Source organism: Lates calcarifer, linkage group LG6 (assembly GCF_001640805.2).
Source record: "Lates calcarifer isolate ASB-BC8 linkage group LG6, TLL_Latcal_v3, whole genome shotgun sequence".
Lineage (NCBI taxonomy): Eukaryota > Metazoa > Chordata > Actinopteri > Centropomidae > Lates > Lates calcarifer.
Window position 1 is genome coordinate 15,912,385 of NC_066838.1, and position 21,034 is coordinate 15,933,418.

The 21,034-nt window shown below is 39.8% G+C and overlaps 2 protein-coding genes across 5 annotated transcripts; one reads left to right on the plus strand and one right to left on the minus strand.

Moving 5' to 3' along the window:
- The first annotated feature begins 1,136 nt into the window (after positions 1-1,136).
- samhd1 (SAM domain and HD domain 1) lies at positions 1,137-9,571 on the plus strand. Its single transcript, XM_018668189.2, has 16 exons — positions 1,137-1,520; positions 1,676-1,742; positions 1,945-2,017; positions 2,528-2,688; positions 3,230-3,345; positions 3,551-3,621; positions 4,827-4,985; positions 5,083-5,183; positions 5,299-5,407; positions 5,491-5,582; positions 5,697-5,812; positions 5,969-6,108; positions 6,479-6,574; positions 6,765-6,869; positions 6,998-7,135; positions 8,440-9,571. Exons 1-16 carry the CDS (start codon positions 1,346-1,348, stop codon positions 8,590-8,592), a joined length of 1,872 nt encoding a protein of 623 aa, XP_018523705.1. The 5' UTR covers positions 1,137-1,345; the 3' UTR covers positions 8,593-9,571.
- On the minus strand, positions 8,959-20,572 carry LOC108877933 (NACHT, LRR and PYD domains-containing protein 12). Of its 4 annotated transcripts, none has more exons than XM_018668184.2 (11): positions 20,166-20,562; positions 19,282-19,419; positions 18,023-18,258; positions 14,855-16,655; positions 14,320-14,496; positions 13,955-14,131; positions 13,634-13,807; positions 12,414-12,587; positions 11,391-11,564; positions 10,963-11,136; positions 8,959-10,803 (listed from the first exon to the last, which is right to left on the minus strand). In XM_018668184.2, the coding sequence occupies exons 2-11, from the start codon at positions 19,410-19,412 to the stop codon at positions 10,788-10,790; spliced, it is 3,234 nt and encodes a 1,077-aa protein (XP_018523700.1). In that variant the 5' UTR covers positions 19,413-19,419; positions 20,166-20,562; the 3' UTR covers positions 8,959-10,787. The 4 variants fall into 4 exon arrangements, with proteins under 4 accessions (XP_018523700.1, XP_050927244.1, XP_018523702.1 ...); XM_051071287.1 differs by having other exon boundaries at positions 14,855-16,007; positions 20,166-20,559; XM_018668188.2 differs by lacking the exons at positions 8,959-10,803; positions 10,963-11,136; positions 11,391-11,564 and adding an exon at positions 13,287-13,353 and having other exon boundaries at positions 12,469-12,587; positions 20,166-20,572.
- Positions 20,573-21,034: the final 462 nt, after the last annotated feature.

Sequence of the window (21,034 nt, forward strand, 5' to 3'; positions counted from 1 at the left end):
GCTGCAGAGTTTGTGTCCCGTCAATTGTCCAGTTGAGCGCAGGTCTTCCTTCTTGACCGCGTGTGTTTTTAAATCATACAACTATACTTATTATCCACAGACAGGAATACACACTTCCAAAGACGCTGCCACAGCATATCCCATATCGATGTCGGTGTCAACCATTCGGCTTTTTTCGCTCCACTAAATCTGGCTCCGCCCTCCGCCTGTCAACGTAAATTTAAACCGTCATCAAGCTACCGACAGGTTTCAAATAATAAACCGGAAAAAGGTGTTTTACTTGTGAAATAAAATCGTAAATACATTGTCAGGTCTAGCAGCACCACAGTGTAAAACTCTATTAAAAGTCAAAGGCAAGCAAATAAAAGTACAAAAAATCATCCGCATAACCAAAATTAAAAGTGCTTAAAAAAGCATAATCTATATGATTGTATTATGATCATTAATGTTGCAGATGGTGAAATTTAACATGACTTCTACAGGCTATTGCAGGGTAGTTTGTGAATTTCCCCTAAGAATTAATAACATTTTATCTTAACTATAATAATACACCAGAATTTATGTGTTGATTATAATTTGTATTTTAAATACGCAAAAATTAATACTAAATGAAATGCAATTAATTAAATGGAAATACACAAGTAAAGTACATATACTTGAAAACTGTAGTCAAAGAAAAAGTAAAGTCACTCTCCTGGTTTGCATTCACCAAAGCTGATCAATTGTAGTTAAGCAGCAGCTATAATAAAATGGCAATTATTTGTCACACAAACATTTTGTTAACTGTCCATTCCAACATAGCAAAAATAGGTATCTCAACCAAAATTGTTGTATAACATTTTATTAGGTGTTCAAATGCAAATGATAGATGAAAATTACTCTTTTCCTGACTCTACTGTTTCATATATTATTATTATTTTATACAATTTAAGAGACCTGCGGAGGTCTCTTCAATTTAGAGGCACAGTTTGTGAGTAAGACTAAAAAAAGAGGGATTTTTAGTTTTATCTCTCACTTGAGTCCAAAATTATACCTTTATCAGTTTGAGAGACATGGGCCCTTGTTTTATTCTGGTAAGAGTCGCCACATTTCGAATTAGGTTTCAATAGACTCTTATTTTGAAAAGAGCAACCGGAACGGATGGCTTTTGTGTTTCGGTTTAACCTGACGCACCCAGTGAATAACCAAAACCCGGGTATTTTTCACCGCCAGGCAGCCTGGGTGTCTTCTGCGCAGGGGTTACCCGATCAGCTGTTGTTGCAGTCGGCGTGGGGAAACGTTGCCGTGTTTAATTGTGCAGGTTTCTGCTTTTCTGACCGACCCGAACAACCGCCCGTTTGTCGACATGGAGAATCGAAAACGACCGTTAGAGGCGGTTTCGAGCACCGGCTTCAAAACGCCGGAGAAGAGAGTGTCAATGGTCCGGCTGCAGGACTCGGACTACATGCGATGGGGAGTGGAGGAAACGTGTCAGTACCTACGACGAGAAGGTCTTGGAGCTTGGGAAAATAAGTTTAGAGGTTTGTGTTCTGGTTTGACCGCTTAAATTTACGAGTCAGCATCTCACTGTTGGTCTGAATATTGCTAGTTAACTGGGAGCTGCTTATATTTAACGCTAACTAGATGCTGTGACATGAGCTAACATCAAAACTGACATGTTTGCTCTATTATCCAGCACAAAAAATAACTGGAGTCGGGCTGAGGTATCTCGGGGATGCTGAGCTGGAGAAGATTGGCATAGAGTAAGTGTGTCCTTGATGTGGGATTTCTAAAAAAAATTGTCTTGTGGGTAGGAATACATGTGACCCAAACCAGTTCCCCCTAAAGCTCTAACAATGGTGTCAAAGGATGGCAAGATCCCATGTGGGTTACTTTGATGTTTCACACCACTTTTCTTCTTCCTCTGCTGTTTCTCTCCATGTTCTTTTATTTCACTCTGTCCAGGTACCTCGGTGACCGTCTGCAGATCCTACACAGCCTCAGGAAGCTGTGGCAGATAGAAGCTGAGCCAAGCAAGGTAACAACTGCATCACAGTGCTGCTCTTTCAAGGCTGTAGAGATATGGAAGACATAACAGGGTTTGTAGGATAAACAGCAAGCAAGTGTGAATCACAGTGATTTAGCTTTTATGTCACGGTTCAGAGACACCTTAATGACCTGCAGGAGATCTGCTCTTTTAAATCACTTTTCAAATTACACCTTGACTATACAGCATTCCCAGATTGTAGATAATCCCTCCTGTTTTATCCAGTGTCACACCTACTTATGTCTGACTACTTTGCTTGGTTTTATTCTGCATTTTATTTTTATGTTGCACAGACCTTTGTATTTTTTGTTTGTAAAGTGTGTTATTATATGTATATGCCTCTGTTCAGGCGTTATGCATGAAAATATGTCCAAACCACCCTGCCACGCAAATATTAAAAGAGAGACTGCATATTGGCACACCTCTGCTATGACTAAGAATAGCGAAGCAGGTCTTTTTTGTGTTTTCATAACCGTTGTGACTGTGACTGTTTTCTGCCAGGTGTTTAATGATCCCATCCACGGGCATGTGGAGTTACACCCACTTCTCATCAAAATCATAGACACACCTCAGTTCCAGAGGCTACGAAACATCAAGCAGCTTGGAGGGACCTACTTTGTTTTTCCTGGCGCATCCCACAACCGCTTTGAGCACTGCATCGGGTATGTCCTCGGTCAGACATGCTGTTTATTGATTAGGCTTTATCACAAGGGCATCATGAGCCAACGTTGCTTTGCTGTTCAGTACACATATAAAGCAGTAAAACCATAGTAAAACTCAAATCATGACATCAATTGCTGATGACAAAAATGAAGTCATAAAAGTGACAAACACAAGTATAATAAAAGGTGACTCACCGATACAAAATACAACTTCTTTTCTCTCAATAATAATTTGATTGGGAAATATATTTGGATTTCAGAATACCATAGTTGCACAACTTTAGGAGCAACGGCCTGAGTACATCTCAGTACCAGAAAAAAGACTGCTGGCAATGTGATGCTGAGAAATGATGAAATGGTGAAAAGCTGCGACACTTCAAATGACCATGTTCATCCTTGCAGGATGGTCGATCAGCAGATGTTTGAATAAATTCTTTGCAAGGAAAGAAGCAACCAAAAAGACTGTCTGATGGATATATTGTTACCAAGTTATTCAGTTATTATGTATTTGTCATGTGTTGTCGTGTTTTCGTTGGAACAGGGTGGGTTACCTGGCTGGACGACTCGTACAAGCTCTGAATGAGAGGCAGCCAGAACTCCTAATCTCTCGCAGAGACATCCTTTGTGTGCAGATCGCTGGGCTCTGCCATGACCTGGGTGAGTCACACACAGATCCTGACATGTTCCAGGTTTTAACCTTTTAGTCACTGGATGTGTGTGTGAGTGAAAAGGAAAGTGAATTTTGTTATCTTCTGTTTTCCATTTGAGAACAGAACACAAGCAGATTAGTCTGAAGTTTACACAAACAGATGCGCACACACACACAACAAAATCAATTTTTATATGTGCTACTTCCTGTCAGGACATGGGCCATTTTCCCATATGTTCGATGGGATGTTCATCCCCAGAGCACGTCCGGGAGTTACCTGGAAGGTGAGAAACTGAAATATACTTCTCTTGTCCTTTGCCATATGCTGTAAGTGTCAAACAAAATCAACAAGGGAGTTAAGGAGACACACAAGGTCACGTACAGTTCAGCACATCACCCTGTTAAGACAACACATTCGTTAAAAGCCACAAAGAGAGCCAGTGAACTACAGTGCTGTGTAATCAGCAAGCCAAAATAAAAAATACTCTATGGATTAGACCTTGTACAGGCATTAGTTCCTTTCTTCTGAGTCATTAGTTGCAGAGGCTGATTATCTGAATCCACGTTTTCTCAGCAGCATATTGCAGTGTCCACTACCTCTAGTCTTCTGGTTGTTTGATTTCCCCCATTTTCTGTTTTGCTGCAACTTCATGTTTCTTCAGAAAATTATTTGGCAGCCAAGGATCCGCAAATACCACACCCTATCCCAGACGAATATATCGAGTCGTAGTACAGCAAAGGATAATCTCAGTTCAGTTTGTTTACCCAAAGATCTCACTATTTAACTTCCCCATTCTAGCGTTCTTGAAATAAGGCACTGACTACTTCAGCAACATATCATATGGTGGTGTATGGAGGAAAAATGGGAACAATCTGTTACAGCTACTGTCTGGAAAAAGTAGACGGCCTTTGGACTCGCTATTTTTGAAGTGTAACTGAGAAACACCTTGTGCTCTCTTGTAGTCACCCACTGTGGGGATGGTTAAAGCTCGAGTGCTTTTATCTGCCATATAATGTCGTCCACTGCAACCGAAAGACTTCATCAAAATAAGGGCACAGTTTGCCCTGCTTTCATATTTCCATTTAAAGTTATATAAAACCTGCTCTACCATATGGTACTTACAGCAATAAACAGTGTTTATTGCTAAAGCTTTTTATTGGCAGTTATAATTTTTGTAAAACAAGGCTACCATGCAGAGCAGTTGACATCACTTGACTTGTAATCATGACAGCTAAGGTAGTGGTTGTAGTGTTCAGAATGATAAGCATCACTGATAAGAACTATTAAACACACAGTCATTATGTAAGTTATGACCACAGACCTGCCGTCCAGCAAACGTGACAGATAAGACAAGCATTCACATTTTATTCTGTCATGTTTTAGCTGAGATAAGCTATTTCTGTTTGAGTAATGAGTTATTTTGCTTTCATTTTCAAATTGTGACCACGCATATTCCCACATTAATAATTGAGTCTGTGTACGTTGCAGCATGAGATTGCCTCTTTAGCCATGTTTGACCACCTGGTTGATGACAATGGCTTGAAGCCGGTGATGAAGCAGCACGGCCTGGTGCTGCCTGAGGACCTGGACTTCATTAAGGAGCAGATTGCTGGACCACAGGACACTAAAGCAGCTCAAGGCCAGAAGGTAACTACTAGTTCTACCTGTGTGAAATCAAGTCAGTCAGCATTATTTAGGGTGTTCCCACTGCAGGAGCTTTATTCAAAGGTGGGATTCTCCACAGTGGCAGTACAAAGGCCGTCCAGAAGACAAGTCCTTCCTCTACGAAATCGTGGCTAACAAGAGAAATGGCATTGATGTGGATAAGTGGGATTACTTTGCCAGGTGAGGCTCATTTATTTTTTTTAGTTCATTTAATAACTGTCCTAAATCATAAATTAAAAACTCATATTTTTCTTTTTAGTTAAATGACCTGTCTCTGCACTCTATCTATTCCTAGGGACTGCTACCACCTGGGCATCCAGAATAACTTCGATTATCGCCGCTTCCTGAAGTTTGCCAGGGTGTGTGAGGTGGACGGGCAGAAACACATCTGTACTCGGGACAAGGTGCTGATTTTGCTACATCTGCTTTTTGATCAGTTTTCAAAACGGCAATCATTAGTGACTAAAACAGTTAATTATTTTCACAGGAGGTGGGCAACCTGTACGACATGTTCCACACAAGGAACTGTCTCCACAGAAGAGCCTATCAGCACAAAGTGGGAAACATCATAGAGACCATGTGAGTAGCTATTTCCTCTGAAAGCTTGTTTACTTTGCCTTGTGATTATTTCTCCTGTATTGTATGCAGCGAAATGCTTTCAAAAGGGCTGATGTGTTAGGTGTGTTTATCCAGGATCACAGAGGCCTTTTTAAAAGCAGATCCGCACATCCAGATTGAAGGCTCAGGAGGGAAGATCTTCACTCTCTCTACAGCCATAGATGACATGGAGGCCTACAGCAAGTTGACAGGTCTGTAGATACCTCTGTGTGGTGTTAGTTTCATCATTGAAAATCTTCACTAATGCACTAATAACCACTTTCATAGCACTATTTTTGCATTTACACTTCCTGTGTTTTGTGTCTGTGTTGAATTATGATTTGCTAACTTCTGCTTGTCATATGTAGATCATGTGTTTGAACAAATCCTCCACTCGTCCTCCGTGGAGCTGGCTGAAGCGAGGCAGATTCTGCGCAACATCATCTGTCGACGCCTCTACAAGTGTCTGGGCCAAACCCAGGCAGAGAAACCCCTGCATGCCACTCAGGTGTGTGTCTGTATTTGATTGTTGCATTTCCTACAGTTTTCCCAGTTGCTTGTTTTGTCCAAGCAGCAATACTAAACCCAAAGAAATGCAATTCACTAAGGTATAAAACAAAGACAAGCCTCTTGTTTGAAAAGCTGGAATAAGCAAATATTGGGCATTTCAATTACTTAGACAATTTAGCAATTGTCAAAAATGTCAACAACCTATAATATACTGCCAGGGTGTGTGATGCCCATGACAATAGTACTAACAGTTAAACAAAACTGAACTGAACTTCAGCCAGAGAGATTTCTCATTTTGTGGTTGTATATATGTTATTTATCCTTCTACATATCTTGACTCCTCCACCTCTCTCTCACACAACTCTAAGGAGATGATTCACAACTGGGAAGCAGAATTGGCTCAGACCATCCCTCAGAGTGGCGCCTATGACGTCAATCTGAAGCCAGAGGACTTTGTAGTTAATGTGAGTTTTTAATCGAATAACTTTTAAATACTTCAAAACATTAACTACACTTACTCATAGCTCCAGAAGAGAGAATTACCTTTTGTTTATTGTGAATTTTAGTGTTATCATCATCTGATTTGTAAGGTAATGCCTTCCCTTTTGTGGCCCACTGCACTTGTAGATCTAAAAACTTCCCCTTCTCTTTCAGGTCATTGTTATGGACTATGGGATGAAGGAGAAGAACCCTGTCAACAATGTGCGTTTCTATTGCAAGGACGACCCAACTACAGCCATCCAGATTCGCAAGAACCAGGTCAGAGCTATTGCTGAATTCACATCGTAATCTTTACTTGTGTGAGTTACCTGGTTGTATGTTCCTTGTGCTGCCTCTATTTTAAGTTTAAATCGACAAAAACTCTTTGTTGCTGTCATTCTCGTCAGGTGTCAAAACTTCTTCCAGAACAATTTGCTGAGGAGCTGATCAGGGTCTACTGTAAGAAGACGGATGATAAGAGTATGGATGCTGCCAAGAAGCACTTTGTCCAGTGGTGCATGAACAAGAACTTCTCAAAACCTCAGGTAACATTTATCTGCTGCAGTGTCGAGAATTGTACAATTATGTGAGGTCACAATGTTTGTATTCTGCGTCCAATCAAACCCTCAAAAATTCACACGTAGACCAAGAGCACAGCAGTCATATGATTCAAATTCCTGCAGACTGGAGAGCACGGTTAATAGTGGCCACAAGCGGATTTAAAGCAGATAGAAATTATGTTGTTATAATAACAAACTGAAAGGTTTAACGGTTAGAGTGACGAGCCAACAGAAAATTATCATCTAAATCTACACTCCTCTTGACTTTACAGAGCTTCAGAGTGAGGTTCATCTTATTGTTAAACTGTCCTGGTTCATTCTCAAGGCAGCAGGCAGCTGTTTTTGCAGAGAGAAGGCTTTAAACTCCCACTGTACAGTCTACTGAGCACCAAACTGCAGACAGAGTTAGCGAGCAGCTGGTGTAGCATTTAGCAGCTAAAAGAGACAGACATTGCCCTCAGAAGCGAAAGGAGTCAATATTAGACTTGAATTAACTGAGTAGATAGACGCACAACTCCAAATGAATGGTGCTCCGTAACTGTTGGGTGGGTAAATAAGTGACTGACAAGTTTCCCATATTAACTAAAATAGTGATATGTCAGTGTGTTCACAGCTTGTCCCTACTGCCCCCAAGTGGCCAAAAAAAAAAACAATCACATATTGCTGGTTTAAACAATGTTTTTCAAAACTGTGGAAATTTGCTTTGTGGATTTCTATGTATTATTCAAATAAATGACTATAGATTTCATTAATGTATTGTAATCTCTCTTCCTCAGAGTAGAGAGGGCTAAAGATGTTGTAACACAAGTTTATCATTATAAAGAATGCCACAGTCTTTCAGCTCATATGGCAAATCACAGTGGAGAGCCAAAAATATCTTAGTGAAGCTATGTGAGGTGAAGTAATAAAATGGCAGGCTGAGATGGAAGCACTTCATTTACATTTCTATCTCAGAATCTGAGTCTTTTGCAAATTGTTGCTGGAGTGAGCCTGTTGTTGTAGCTGCTGCACAACAAGCATGAACCAATAATTAATACATTAAGGAAAACTGTGACGTAGAAACAGAGAGAACCTGAAAGAGGAGGTAAAAATTTAAAGATGTGTTTCAATAGTTGAATTTAGCATCTAGTGGTTAGATTCCTCCTCCAGTCCACATGTATTATTGGGCTGGGAAGGAAGAATTATATCAGAGTTATTGCAATGTTGTTCCCCTGCATCAGTAATGACACTCTGTACACGCTACACTGCCCTTATCAATATGGATGTCTTCTGTGTTTATTCACACACAGGATGGAGACATAATTGCACCTGAGCTGACCCCTCTGAAAGCCAGCTGGTCAAACAAAAATGAAGGCGAGGACGGCGAAGATGGCGGCCCTAGAGAAGTAAATGGCATTAGAATGAATGGACAGAAAAAAGCCAAAACTCAGCTTTTTAAGTAAGAGAAAGAGAGCAAAGACCCCGCTGTTACACATTTGGTAGATGACATAGCATTGAGTGAATATTATATTTTTCTACAAGGTGAGTGTGTTGATGAGCACAGCAAAGCTGAAAGGTTTTTACACCAAAAAAGAAATGATTTCAGCATTTCAAAAATGTCGAGGGCCTGAACTGAACTCAGGGTTTTTAGAAAAATGAGAGATTCAATATTCTTCAGTATCATACGCATATCGATTTTGTTTGATCATTTTAATTAGGCTTTTATTTTAGACTCATTTAGAACTGCAGGTGTCCCATTTTTAAGTTGAATTGTTGTATACCATGTGCTAAGCAACAGCCTATCAAGCATTTGAATTATGAACAATAAATCATGGTCAGTTAAAATATTTTACTCTGAAACAGAATATGCACATGATATATTTCAGGATATACAGCAAATGGGTTTCAGGGCATTGTTTTATTCATCTTCCACATAAGCTAAGGTTTTTTTTTAAACTGTCAAGCTTTCTATAGAGGTATTTCAAATCTGCAGTCAAAAGTCACTTTATATGAACAAACACAGTTTCTGACCTTAAGGTGAGCATTTATTTTTAATTGTGGAAGTATTGGGAAATTTGATTTGATCTTACTTTGAATGTATTTATTTTTCTCTGGGTTTCTTGGTTTGAGTGTGTTATTTAGTTATTTATTGTTCCTATACTAAGTAGCACAGCTTGCATATTGCTGTCTCCACCTTACAGATATGTGCAGCATCTTAAGCGGGGTTTTGGATACCATTTAAGATGTTTTCCTCTATTTCCATTAACATGATGAAACCTCATCAAACTTGCCTCATAGCTGGTTGTTTTCTTGTGTTTGACTGTGAGAAATATTTTTGAAAGAATGTAAAGGGAAATCTACCAAAGGGTTTTGGGAGATCCTGTAAAGGTTATTCCTATGGAAAGGGGCTAAAAAAGCTTGAAAATAAAACTCTTTCTCTCAGTTGTGTCCTTGTGTAGGTAAGTGTGTTGAGAGCATCATGCACTAAATATTAATGCCCCCCCATCACTTACATCAAACAAATATACTTTGCAGCACATTGGTCAGTGTGTGGGTAAGAACAGGGTTTTCTGTCTTGCTAACTTGTGATTGACTTATTCAAAATATATTAGACCAGGAAATTAAGTCTGTTAAAACAAATCTATACACATAAGTTAAAAAGCACTGAAACAACAGTTATATTAAGTAACTACATATAATCTTTTTCACTCTGCAACAGATATTGTTACTGCCAAAGTGCGAGAACAGGCATTCACAACGCAGAGTGGGAATAAAAGAGGCCCAAGCCTCCCTATTGCAAATCAGTTCTTTGTTGCTTTAATATGTATTATCTTATTTGTTCAATCTGTACAAAAAGTGATCTTAACAACAACAAATTGTTATTTTATGGAGGTATCATATTTCTTGGCTGGGAGCAGTAACTTCCTGGACTCTCTGCTGGATGTCTGGAATTATTGCTGAGCAGGTCCAGGCTAGCTGTTTCCCTTTGTTCCTTATTTCCGTATTTGTGCTAAGCTAAACTAACCAGCCAATACTGTAGCTTCATATATAACATAGAGGCTCAAGAGTGGTATTGATATTCTTATCTTGCTACTTTCCACCCAAGCAATAATGCACAGAAGCATTATTTCCTAAAATGTCAAAACTATTCTCTTAACAAACTGAGAAGACCTGGCAGCATTCTATACACCCAAAAAGTCAACTAAAAAAGCACTGAGAAAAATTAACTATAACCTGACTATATACAGACATTTCAAAGTACATTTTAAACCAATTAATATGTTTTATCACCAACTAATGAACAGGTGTACTTACAACAATGCGGTTACGTCCCTCTGCCACAGCACAGAAATAACCATGCCTCCTGCAAGCACAAAGAGGCTTTTCATACTGAAACAAGTACTTTTTAAACAGGAAGAACAGTTAACTGTGACAAAGAATTTCTCTAAACATATGAGCAGTCAGTATAAAGTCAAAATAGTCTTCTGGCATCTGAGGAAATACATGGAAAAACTGATTCAAACACAACAAATCTCTGACTGGGGTTAAGGCACAGCTGCGGTGTTGTAGTGACGTGGTGACTGTGGCAGGCTCAGAGTCAGCAACATGTCATGGCCAGTGAAAAGTTGCATTTTTGTCAGATGGACACACTCCAGTTTTACACTTCTTCCATTCTGTAGGGATAAACAAAAATCAGCTACAGATTAAATCAAACACATTATCACATTAAGCCTCTGACTGCAGAATGCAGCTGCAGAATATGTGGTTTGCCACCAACTCTGTTTTATACAACATTACTGAAATTAGTAGACTGACTCAAACATGCTTCCAACCTGAGAGTCTCCAGTCTACAGTGCGGACTTTCCAGGAAACCAGACAGCAGCTTTGCTCCTGATTCCTGCAGGGTGTTTTTACTCAGGTCCAGCTCTTTCAGGTAGGATGGATTGGACTTAAAAGCTGATGCCAGAAAAGTACAGCCTTCATCTGTGAGCCGACAGCGCATCAACCTGCAGACATCAGAAGACTTTTATGGGGGGCTTTCCCATTCATGTCACATTTGGTATTACTACTGTGTCAGTGAAGCATATTGGTCAATAGTTTTTTCCTGTTTTCGCCAAATTAATAAATATATTGATGTAAGAGAACAGAGATACCAGCTACATGCACCAACCGCACTTAAATAACATTTTTAACTGCAAAATCCACCACAACAGTATATCCTCCTTCTAAAAAGGTTTTAATCTCGTTACAGGAACCTTACCTCAGAGTCTCTAGTCTACAATGTGGACTCTTCAATCCAGGAGACAGCTGCTCAACTCCTGAATCCTGTAGGTCATTTTCACCCAGGTCAAGCTCTCTCAGACTGGAGGGGTTTGACATCAAAGCTGAAGCCAGAGAAGCACAGCAACTCTCTGACAACCAGCAGGATCTCAATCTAAATCAAAGAATCAAACATTTAGTTAGAGAATACACTATGTTAATATGCTGCTTAAAAACAAAAATAAAACAAAAAAGTTCAAAACAGGAAGTCAAAATATCCTCATGCAACAAGAAAAAAGCAGTACTAAATAACCTCTTCAATCATGTAGCCACAAGTTCACCACTACAAAGTACTATTCAAACTCATAAAACATTATAAAAAATTTTTATTCAAGACTTCCAAAGATACCAAACACATATATTTAGCAGCTACCGTTTTTATTTAACATGACACTGCAGGGTTTTGTGGCTTAAATTAAGAAAAAAAAAGCTCCTCAAAATACCACCATTAACTGTTAATTGCTCTCATTTCCTGGTTATGAAACAGGAATTTAAATTGTTTCATCGCATACAAAAAAGTTTTACAAAGCTCTACCCTGGGCATCAGGAGTGGTGGAAAGTAACAATGTACATTTTTAAGTGCTGTACAAAAATAGAGATACTTGATACATTACTTCCAGTATTCCTATTTTATGCTTGTCTCTTCTCCACTACTTTTGATTTTGTGGGGAAAATACTGCACTTTTTACTCCACTACCAAGTGAGTTTTTCTAAATTGTTTATCAGATGGCTGTGGCACAGTATTGTGATATAATGAATAATGATGATAACATGTTATTGCTTGGTTTAAGCAGTGACTTGAGAGTGAGGAGGATAATGCTTTTTGTTCCCCGTTATTTTACAGCAATGTAGTTTTACATAATAGCACAATAGCAAATCGGCTCTGTTGTTATCAAAATGTCAGTGCAATATTAATTTTATTGTCATGTTTTGTTATTGCCAAACTGAAAACATGCTGACTGACCTCAGAGCTTCCAGTCTGCAGTGTGGACTCTCCAGTCCTGTACACAGCAACTTCACTCCTGCATCCTGCAGGTCATTACTACTCAGTTCCAACTCTCTCAGGCTGGAGGGGTTGGACTTGAGAGTTGAGGCCAGAGCAGTACAGCAGTTCTCTGTCAGTCCACATCTATCGAGCCTGTAATTGTATGGCTAAAATTAAATCTGATACACTATAGTGAAAACAAACCCAGGACAGGCCCATTCAGTTCCCCTCATATTGCCCATATAAATGGCTGTCTCACCTTACTCTGGCATTCTTAGGGACTGCAACTCAAGGTGTGAAAGGTTACATGGCTTCACCTGTGCCTACAGAGCTTAGCTTGCCAAAGGCATCCTTTGCTCCGGTCAAGGCAGATGGCCGCCCACCCTGAGTCCAGGGTTCTCCCTCTTAAAAGGAAGTTTTTCCTTGCAACTGGCACCTAGTGTCTCCCTAGGGTCTCTCTCTGTAAATACCATATTTTAAAGAGAATGGTCTAGATCTGTGCTATATGAAAAGTGCCTTGAGAAGACTTTTGTTGTGATTTGGCACTATAGAAATAAAATTGAATTGAACTGAATTGAATTGCTCTTCCTCATACAGTCAAGCTGTTTCACATAGGCTCTATAGAGATAAATGGGCAAAGACAGACACTTACTCCCTGCCATGATGCCAGACCAAAAAGCTGTGATGATTGTGACAAGGACAAATGTAAGCAGCCACTCTCGCACCCTATTACAAGTCGCAGGGGACAGGAAACAGTTTGACTGCATAGTACTAGAAGCAGTCTCCATCAACTACCCATCTCTGACAACCTGCAAAGGGTAGATGTCTGGAAAAATAACACATGCATGTCACCTCAGACACTTAGGATGTACTCTGGTTGTCCGATCCTGATCCGACATTTCTCAAACCCTCTAAAACTCTGAAGTAGACAGACAGTCAGAGGTGATGACAAGAGCATTTCAAATGCAGAATCAGCAATGTGATGACAAGAAACACTTTCAGGCAGACACAGAGAGAGAGTTTTTCTCTTGTGCTACTACTTAAATTAATAAACAATACAATATAAATTCCATTGCACTGATCCACATAACAGTGAGTGACAGCCTAGGGAGCCTGTTAAAACCTGTAAAAAGTAGAACTTTATGCATGCAAGAACAAATTTTTTTCTTGTTAAAGATCTGATCTACATGTGAACTCACCTCAGAGTCTTTAGTTGGCATTGAGGATTCCCCAGTGCAGCACAAAGTCGATTTACTCCCAAATCTTTCAGTTTGTTCTTACTTAGGTCTAGTTCTCTCATATGGGACGGGTTGGACTTGATAGCTGAGGCCAGATGTGCACAGCAGCTCTCTGACAGTCTGCAGCAACTTAATCTAGATAAAATATAAAAAATGTAGTTATTGAATTTTGAAAATAAAAGATAGAATTAATAGAATTTTAAAGAAACATTTTTAGCATGTAAATATATTGAATGTATGCTTCTATGCTGTCCCACTGATGTTAAGAAAATGCTGTCTCACCTCAGAGTCTCCAGTCTACAGTGAGGACTCTCCAGTCCAGCAGAGAGAATCTCCACCCCTGAATCCTTCAGATAGTTGTTGTTACTTAGGTCCAGCTCTCTCAGTTGAGACGAGGGGGACTTCAGGGCTGACGCCAGAGAATCACAACAACTTTCTGACAAACTGCAGTTTTTCAGTCTAAAAAAATACAAAAAAGACAAAACACATTGTTAAATCAGATTCCTTTGGGTCTAAATCTGTAGCTAAATGTTGCTGTGCTCTAATCCAGTGATTCAATGATCAGACCACAACTGGTAGTGGTCCACACAGTGTTGGCTACCGGCCCACAAAGATGTTACAGGCTAAGAATCCATCATTCACCCTACCTTAGTATCTCCAGTCTGCAGTTTGGACTCTGCAAACCCACAGACAGGAGCTTCACTCCTGAATCCAGCAGATAGTCATTTTCACTCAGATCCAACCCTCGTAGATGAGAGGGGTTTGACATCAGAGCTGAGGACAGAACTTTACAATGCTGCTCAGAGAGTCCACAGCCAGAGAGTCTGCAAATACATATTTAATGTATGTATGTATAAACACAATCAACTGAGTAATAGAAATACACACACACACACACACACACACATACATATATATATGTCATAAGAGAACAGAGTTGCAAATTTTACCCAAATGGCAAACTAATGTCTACTCAAAGGTCCACTTACTGGCCCTTTCAGAGCTTTCAATTGCAGTTCACAGTCTTTATCATTGATAGAATGGAATTAATAAGCTTATGTATTATACACAATGATATGTTTATAATGAACAAGTATATGAGAAACTAATTATCTGTACTGTAACAAAAATGGCATAACATAAAATTAACTTTACATTTTTAATATTCACATCTGGACTAACCGAGCATCTCTGCAGTTTCTGACAGCTGGGAGCAATCTCCGTCTTCCATCACCTGACGTGTTGTACTTCTTCAGATCCAACATATCTAGAACCTTGTCTGACATCTGCAGCATGTAGGCAAGAGCCGAGCAATGAGTCTTAGTGAGTTTCTTCTCTGATCTGTTCTCTGACTGCAGATACTCTTGGATCTCCTGATGTACTGAGTGGTCATTCATCTCCATCAAACAGTGGAAGATGTTGATGCTTCTGTCAGGAGAGATATCATAAGCATTCATCTTCTTCAGGTTGTTGATCACTCTCTGGATGCTCTCTGGACTGCTAGCTGTCCAGCCCAGTAGACCTCCTAAGAGATGATGGTTGGACTCCAATAGCAGGCCATGTAGGAAGCGAACAAAGAGGTCCAGGTGGCCATTTCCACTGTTGAGAGATTTGTCCACAACTCTGCTGAGGAAGCTATCCAGACCTGGGTCACTGCTGTTTGTATCCCAGTCTTCTCCAAGAAATGTCACCAGTACTTCTATACTCTTGTTCAAGTAACAGTGAACTATGTAGACAGCAGCAAGAAACTCTTGAATGCTTAAATGAACAAAGCAGTAAATCGTTTTCTGAAAGAGAACACGCTCTCTTTTGAAGATCTCTGTGCACAGTCCTGAGAAAACTAAGGCCTCTCTGACATCAAGACCACATCGCTCCAAGTCCTCTTGGTAGAACATGATGTTCCCTTTTTCCAGATGTTCAAATGCAAGTCTCCCCAACTTCAGAAGGACTTCTCTGTCAGTCTGCATTGACTCCTGTTGGATCATGACATGCTGCTTATTATACTTCTGTTTCTTCCTCTTGGTCTGAACCAAGAGAAAGTGTGAGTACATGTCAGTCAGTGTCTTGGGAAGCTCTTTTTGGTTTGTAGTCATCATATGCTCCAGAACTGTAGCAGTGATCCAACAGAAAACTGGGATGTGACACATAATGTAGAGGCTCCTGGATGCCTTGATGTGGGAGATGACTCTGCTTGACACTGACTCCTCAGTGAATCTCCTCCGGAAGTACTCCTCTTTCTGAGTGTCCGTGAATCCTCGTACTTCTGTTACCCTGTCAACATATGAAGACGGGATCTGATTGGCTGCTGCAGGTCTTGTAGTTATCCAAAGGAGAGCTGAGGGAAGTAGATTCCCCTTGATGAGATTTATAAACAACATGTTGATTGACGATACCTGTGTGACATCTGACACAACCTCATTGTTCTGGAAATCCAACAAAAGTCTGCTTTCATCCAGGCCGTCAAAGATTAACAAAACCTTGCAAACAGCAAGCTTTTCTGCTGTGACCATGTGTAGTGTCGGATCAAAATCGTGAAGTAGCCTGAGAAGACTGTACTGCTTCTCTCTGATCAAGTTCAGCTCCCGAAATGAGAGCAGAATCACCAGGCTGACATCTTGATTTTCTAAGCCCTCTGCCCAGTCCAGAGTAAACTTCTGCACAGAGAAGGTTTTACCGATGCCAGCAATGCCATTCGTCAGAGCTACTCTGATGAATCTCTTTTGGCCAGGTAAGACCTTAAAGATGTCATGGCATTTGATTGGAGTGTCATGCAGGGTCTCCATTTTGGATATTGTCTCAAGTTGCCAAACCTCATGTTGGATATTAACTCCTTCGCATTGTCCCTCAGTGATGTAGAGCTCAGTGTAGATCCTATTCAGGTGGGTTCGAGATCCTGCTTCAGTAGTTCCTTCTATTGCAAATTCACATCTCTTTCTTAGACTGTTCCTATGATTACCTAAAACCTCTTGCAGACTGCCAGTCACTGAAACAAGTGAAAAAAAATTAAAAATACTGCATGTCCTAAAAAGAATTAGCAGTTTGGCTGTAACTTTAAGCGTAAAGTCAGTACTGATTGCTATAAGTTTCTGTAATAATCTGCTAACCCTCCTGCTTTGTTTCCCTCCAGTGCTGTCACCTGTCATTCTCCATCTTCCCACCAGATGTCCCCAAACTTTCTCCCTATCTCCATACCCACCTGCTCACCTGTTTTTCATTTTCCAGTCATTGAAACTTCCCGCCCATCCACGAACCTGTCCCTCATCTCCCTCATTTGCTCCCTGGGATCTTTACCAGCCCTTTTTCTCAGTTGTCAGATCATCTGCTAATGTGTTTCCTGTCGTGCTGTTCATAGTGGACTCCCACTCCTTCTACCTGTGTATATTTACCTGTTGTCTGCCTGTCTGCTATCTGCCTGTCTATAAGCCTGGTCCCTATCATTTAATCTATTAAAGGTTCTTCACTGCCTGCTTGTGTGTCTGCATTTGGATCCTTGTTGCCTGTACTGTTACCACCTGCCATGACAGTTTCACACTCAGCTCACCATTTTGTGCAGTTGCACCATCTCTACTTGCACTGAAATTGAACTAAGTCAACCGTAATAAAAACATTGCCCCAGAGAGTGACATGTCCTCTAGTGCATTATTTCTGAGAGAAAATAGCTACTACCAAATACAGAGGAAAAGTAAGAGAGCTACAATAGACTGCTGTACTGCAAAGGGAATGTAATTTATGCTATCACATGTGACCTACACTAGATGGCAAATGATTAGAGGCTTTGTTTGGTACTTCATTAATTATTAACTTCATTCATTATTTAACAATAATTTATCAGTTGCTTTGGTTGTCTATGGTGAGGATAACTGTATCAACTAAATGTTCTTCTTGATAAAAAGATTCTGCCAGTGTCAACACCTTAACAGTTACTAATTTCTGTTATATGCAAGTGAGGCCAGCAGCAACTCCCATGTCAAGTTAACGCGGCATAAAATCAAACGTGCTGTCGTCAGATAACAATAACTGTGGAGAACATACAACACAGAGTGCTTGGCTCTTCAAACATCATGCCCTACCATTTTCTAATCATTACATTGTAACTAAATTTACAGTATAATTCCCATACTACGTTCAAAATAAGCTGCATTTAAACCTATACATACTGTTAATGGTGTAATAAAGTGCTGGCAGTCATTTCAGTGCCAACATAAAATGTATACATTTGATAATAAGTTTTGTATTTTCTGAAATGCTGAAACATTTTAAATGTGCTTTACATGTTGTATGTTATACAAAAGAAAAAATGAAAAAGGTGACTAGACTAACACAAACAGTTCTGTAAAAGTAGACACTTACAGGGCTCAGTGATGGTTTGACTGGGTGTCTGCAGTTCAGGACTTTTTCTGGATCGTTTACCACATTGGGGACATGAGAAATCTCCTGCTGAATCACAAGGTTCCCAGCATGATTCAATGCATTTCCTGCAGAAGAAGTGTCCACAGCTGGTGGAGACTGGATCCCTCAGGACCTCCTGGCACAAAACACAGCATGACAGCTGCTCGTCGATAACATCACTAGTCCTTTTCCTCTGTCTGTGAAAATGAAGACATTTTTCTATTTAATTCAAAATTTTGTTATTATTTTTGTTAACAATGCTGGGTATATTGTCAAATAGCAAAATATAGACTGTAGAATCACTATGTCATAATTATCAGTAGTGGTCCTCAGTAAAAACAGTATTTTTATAATGTGAGGGTATTCATTTCATTCATATTTATACACTTTACACACTTACTAAAGATGGGATCAGATGATCACAGCAGTTATTGTGTCCATAAATACAAATAAGATGCAGTGAAGCAACTGAAGTAATATGTCTATCATACGTCAGTTTGTGGAGGGTTTAAGGCGGGTTTCCTTGATCTAACCTGAAACTAACTAATGATGTATTCATATGCCTGAACTACAGTGGGAAAGTTGTACAATAGAGGAGAATGCTGTCAAATCTGTTAGGTTCAATTGTTATTTCCTTAAAAACATACACTGATGTAATATTGCATTTCCAGCAGGATTTCCCCTACTTAAGGCCATCTCTGATGAAACATTGGAGAATCAAAAATGATGAAAAGAGAAAGAGTGTGCATCACTTCACTCTTCAATTCACATGAATATGTTTGTGTCAGTAAGATGAGTTGCACTAAATGAGAACTAACTGTGCTGTCCAGTTTTGTAAGTTGTATTTGATCTAAAACTCAGTTTACAGACGAGCATTGAATCAACCCAATGTAGAAACAGAGCAGCTACTTCCACTTGTTTGTGTGTGTGTGTGTGTGTGTGTGTGTGTGTGTGTGTGTTTTAATACTATTAAGATTTTACATCAGATAGTTGGACAGTTGGAAACTATCAAAAATAATGCAAACTCAAACAATTCCAAGAGTGTATCTGCCACTCTTTTTGCTGAAAGGAACATTTTATAGCTTTATAGCTTATAATATAAAAATATACACTCTGCATTGGGCATAAAATTGTAGAACACACACACACACACACACACACACACACAGCTAATCACTTGATTTATTCCACAAGGATAAGAGAATAAGGAGAACTCTTACGTTGTGTTGAATATTCCAGGTTCATTCTTGAAGGCAAGAGGAATGTCTATGGAATGATCACTCTTCAGGGACAGACAGGTGGATACTAGAGACTTTGCTCTACCCTCCTCATCCTTGCCATGGACACTCATCTCTGGTCTAAGTCAAGTCAGTAACAAGAGCAATCATCAGAGACTGAAAACAGTGTGACTCAACATAGTATGCTTCTATAGATTACCAAAACTTTGGACAAATTTACTGTGTACATTGAAAGTGCTTTGTAAGAGGAGTCTGAATGGATTACAGAATGGGTCTACCGGGTAAAGAGCCACTGTACGAGGTGGCTGTTAATAGATCTTATTTAAATGTCAGAGAGCAAAGACAAAACAGCTATACAAAGACACGAACACAAATGTCTGTGTCTGTGCCCAGGGACCAGGTGGTGAACATGCCTTGACTGATTTAGGTGAGTGGGTCATCTACATTACAAAGTAAACAAAAGTTTCAATGTGCTGCACTGAAGACGCTGACATCATCATCTCCTGACTGTAAACTGGGATCTTGCCATGTAGGAAACTCTCAGTAACAATAACAAAACAGCAGCAGCCTCATCAGAAATAATAGCCAACCTATCATTTTATGTATTATTACGTTATGTATTATTACGTCTTATTTCTCAAAGACGAAAGGTATCATTACAGAGCAGGTCATTAAAGGCAGTAATGAAGTTTGAGTCATTTTTCGACTAGAGGGGGTATGACACTTTACTTTCAAAACACAGTTACAAATTTAGGTGACTTACAAGAATATAATAAAAACATATAGTCTAAAAGATCATATACTCAACAGGGCAACAACAGGGCCTACCCTACACGCCTTCAACCCTCCCTCGCCCAATTATTTACCTGTTATTAGCCAAGAACTTGATATCCACACGCTTTTATCCGTCCATTCATTGTATACACGCTTGTATAGAGGCGTAGTCAACTGTAATCACTTCACCTGCTGAGTTAATTCCAGCTCTTATGTTGTTGGAGTCTGCAGTGTGAACCTGGTTCCGAGAAATTTACAGTAAAATGATGTAACATTGTCAGTCACGCTGTCTGACTTCTTAACACGCAGCTTTCAGTCGAATTTCCGCCTTATGAAGTCACCCGTATTCTGATATTTACGGTAGAGTTAAAGTACGACTCCCTGAAAATGAGTGGTGACACAAACAACGCGTTGAAAATGCCACGTGAAGCAACGTTACAACAAATTTATCAGACTATAGAGAGGAGGCTCGGGCGTGTAGTTTTCTGTGGGGCTATGTTTGGCATGCCCATTTGATATTTGCCCCCTGCTACTGTGTCGGGAAGGTGAGGGACTCAAACAGCGCATCAAAGTTTTCCATGCCCAAGCCTTATCTATTCTTTTACCGTAGAAGTGAGAATATGGGCGCGCTCTAATTTTAGGGGCTGCTGGCGCGTGCGTACAGATGGTTTGACCTTATAAGACGGATCATCAAGATCTAGTTCCCCTTTTCAGAGGGCCAGTGGTGGAAGAAGTATTCAGGGATTTTACTTAAGCGACATTTTCGATACTACACTGTAAAAAATACAAATACATTTATTTATTTATTATATTTGAATACTCAGAAGAGGATGAGAACACTTTCTGCCTTCACGTCCTCCTCAGTTGTGTCCCGTAATAAGACTACTTGAACACCAGAGGGCAGCATACACTCATTTGTCCCAAGCTACTTTACGTCTGTCTCAGTGCTGTGGTTCAGGCA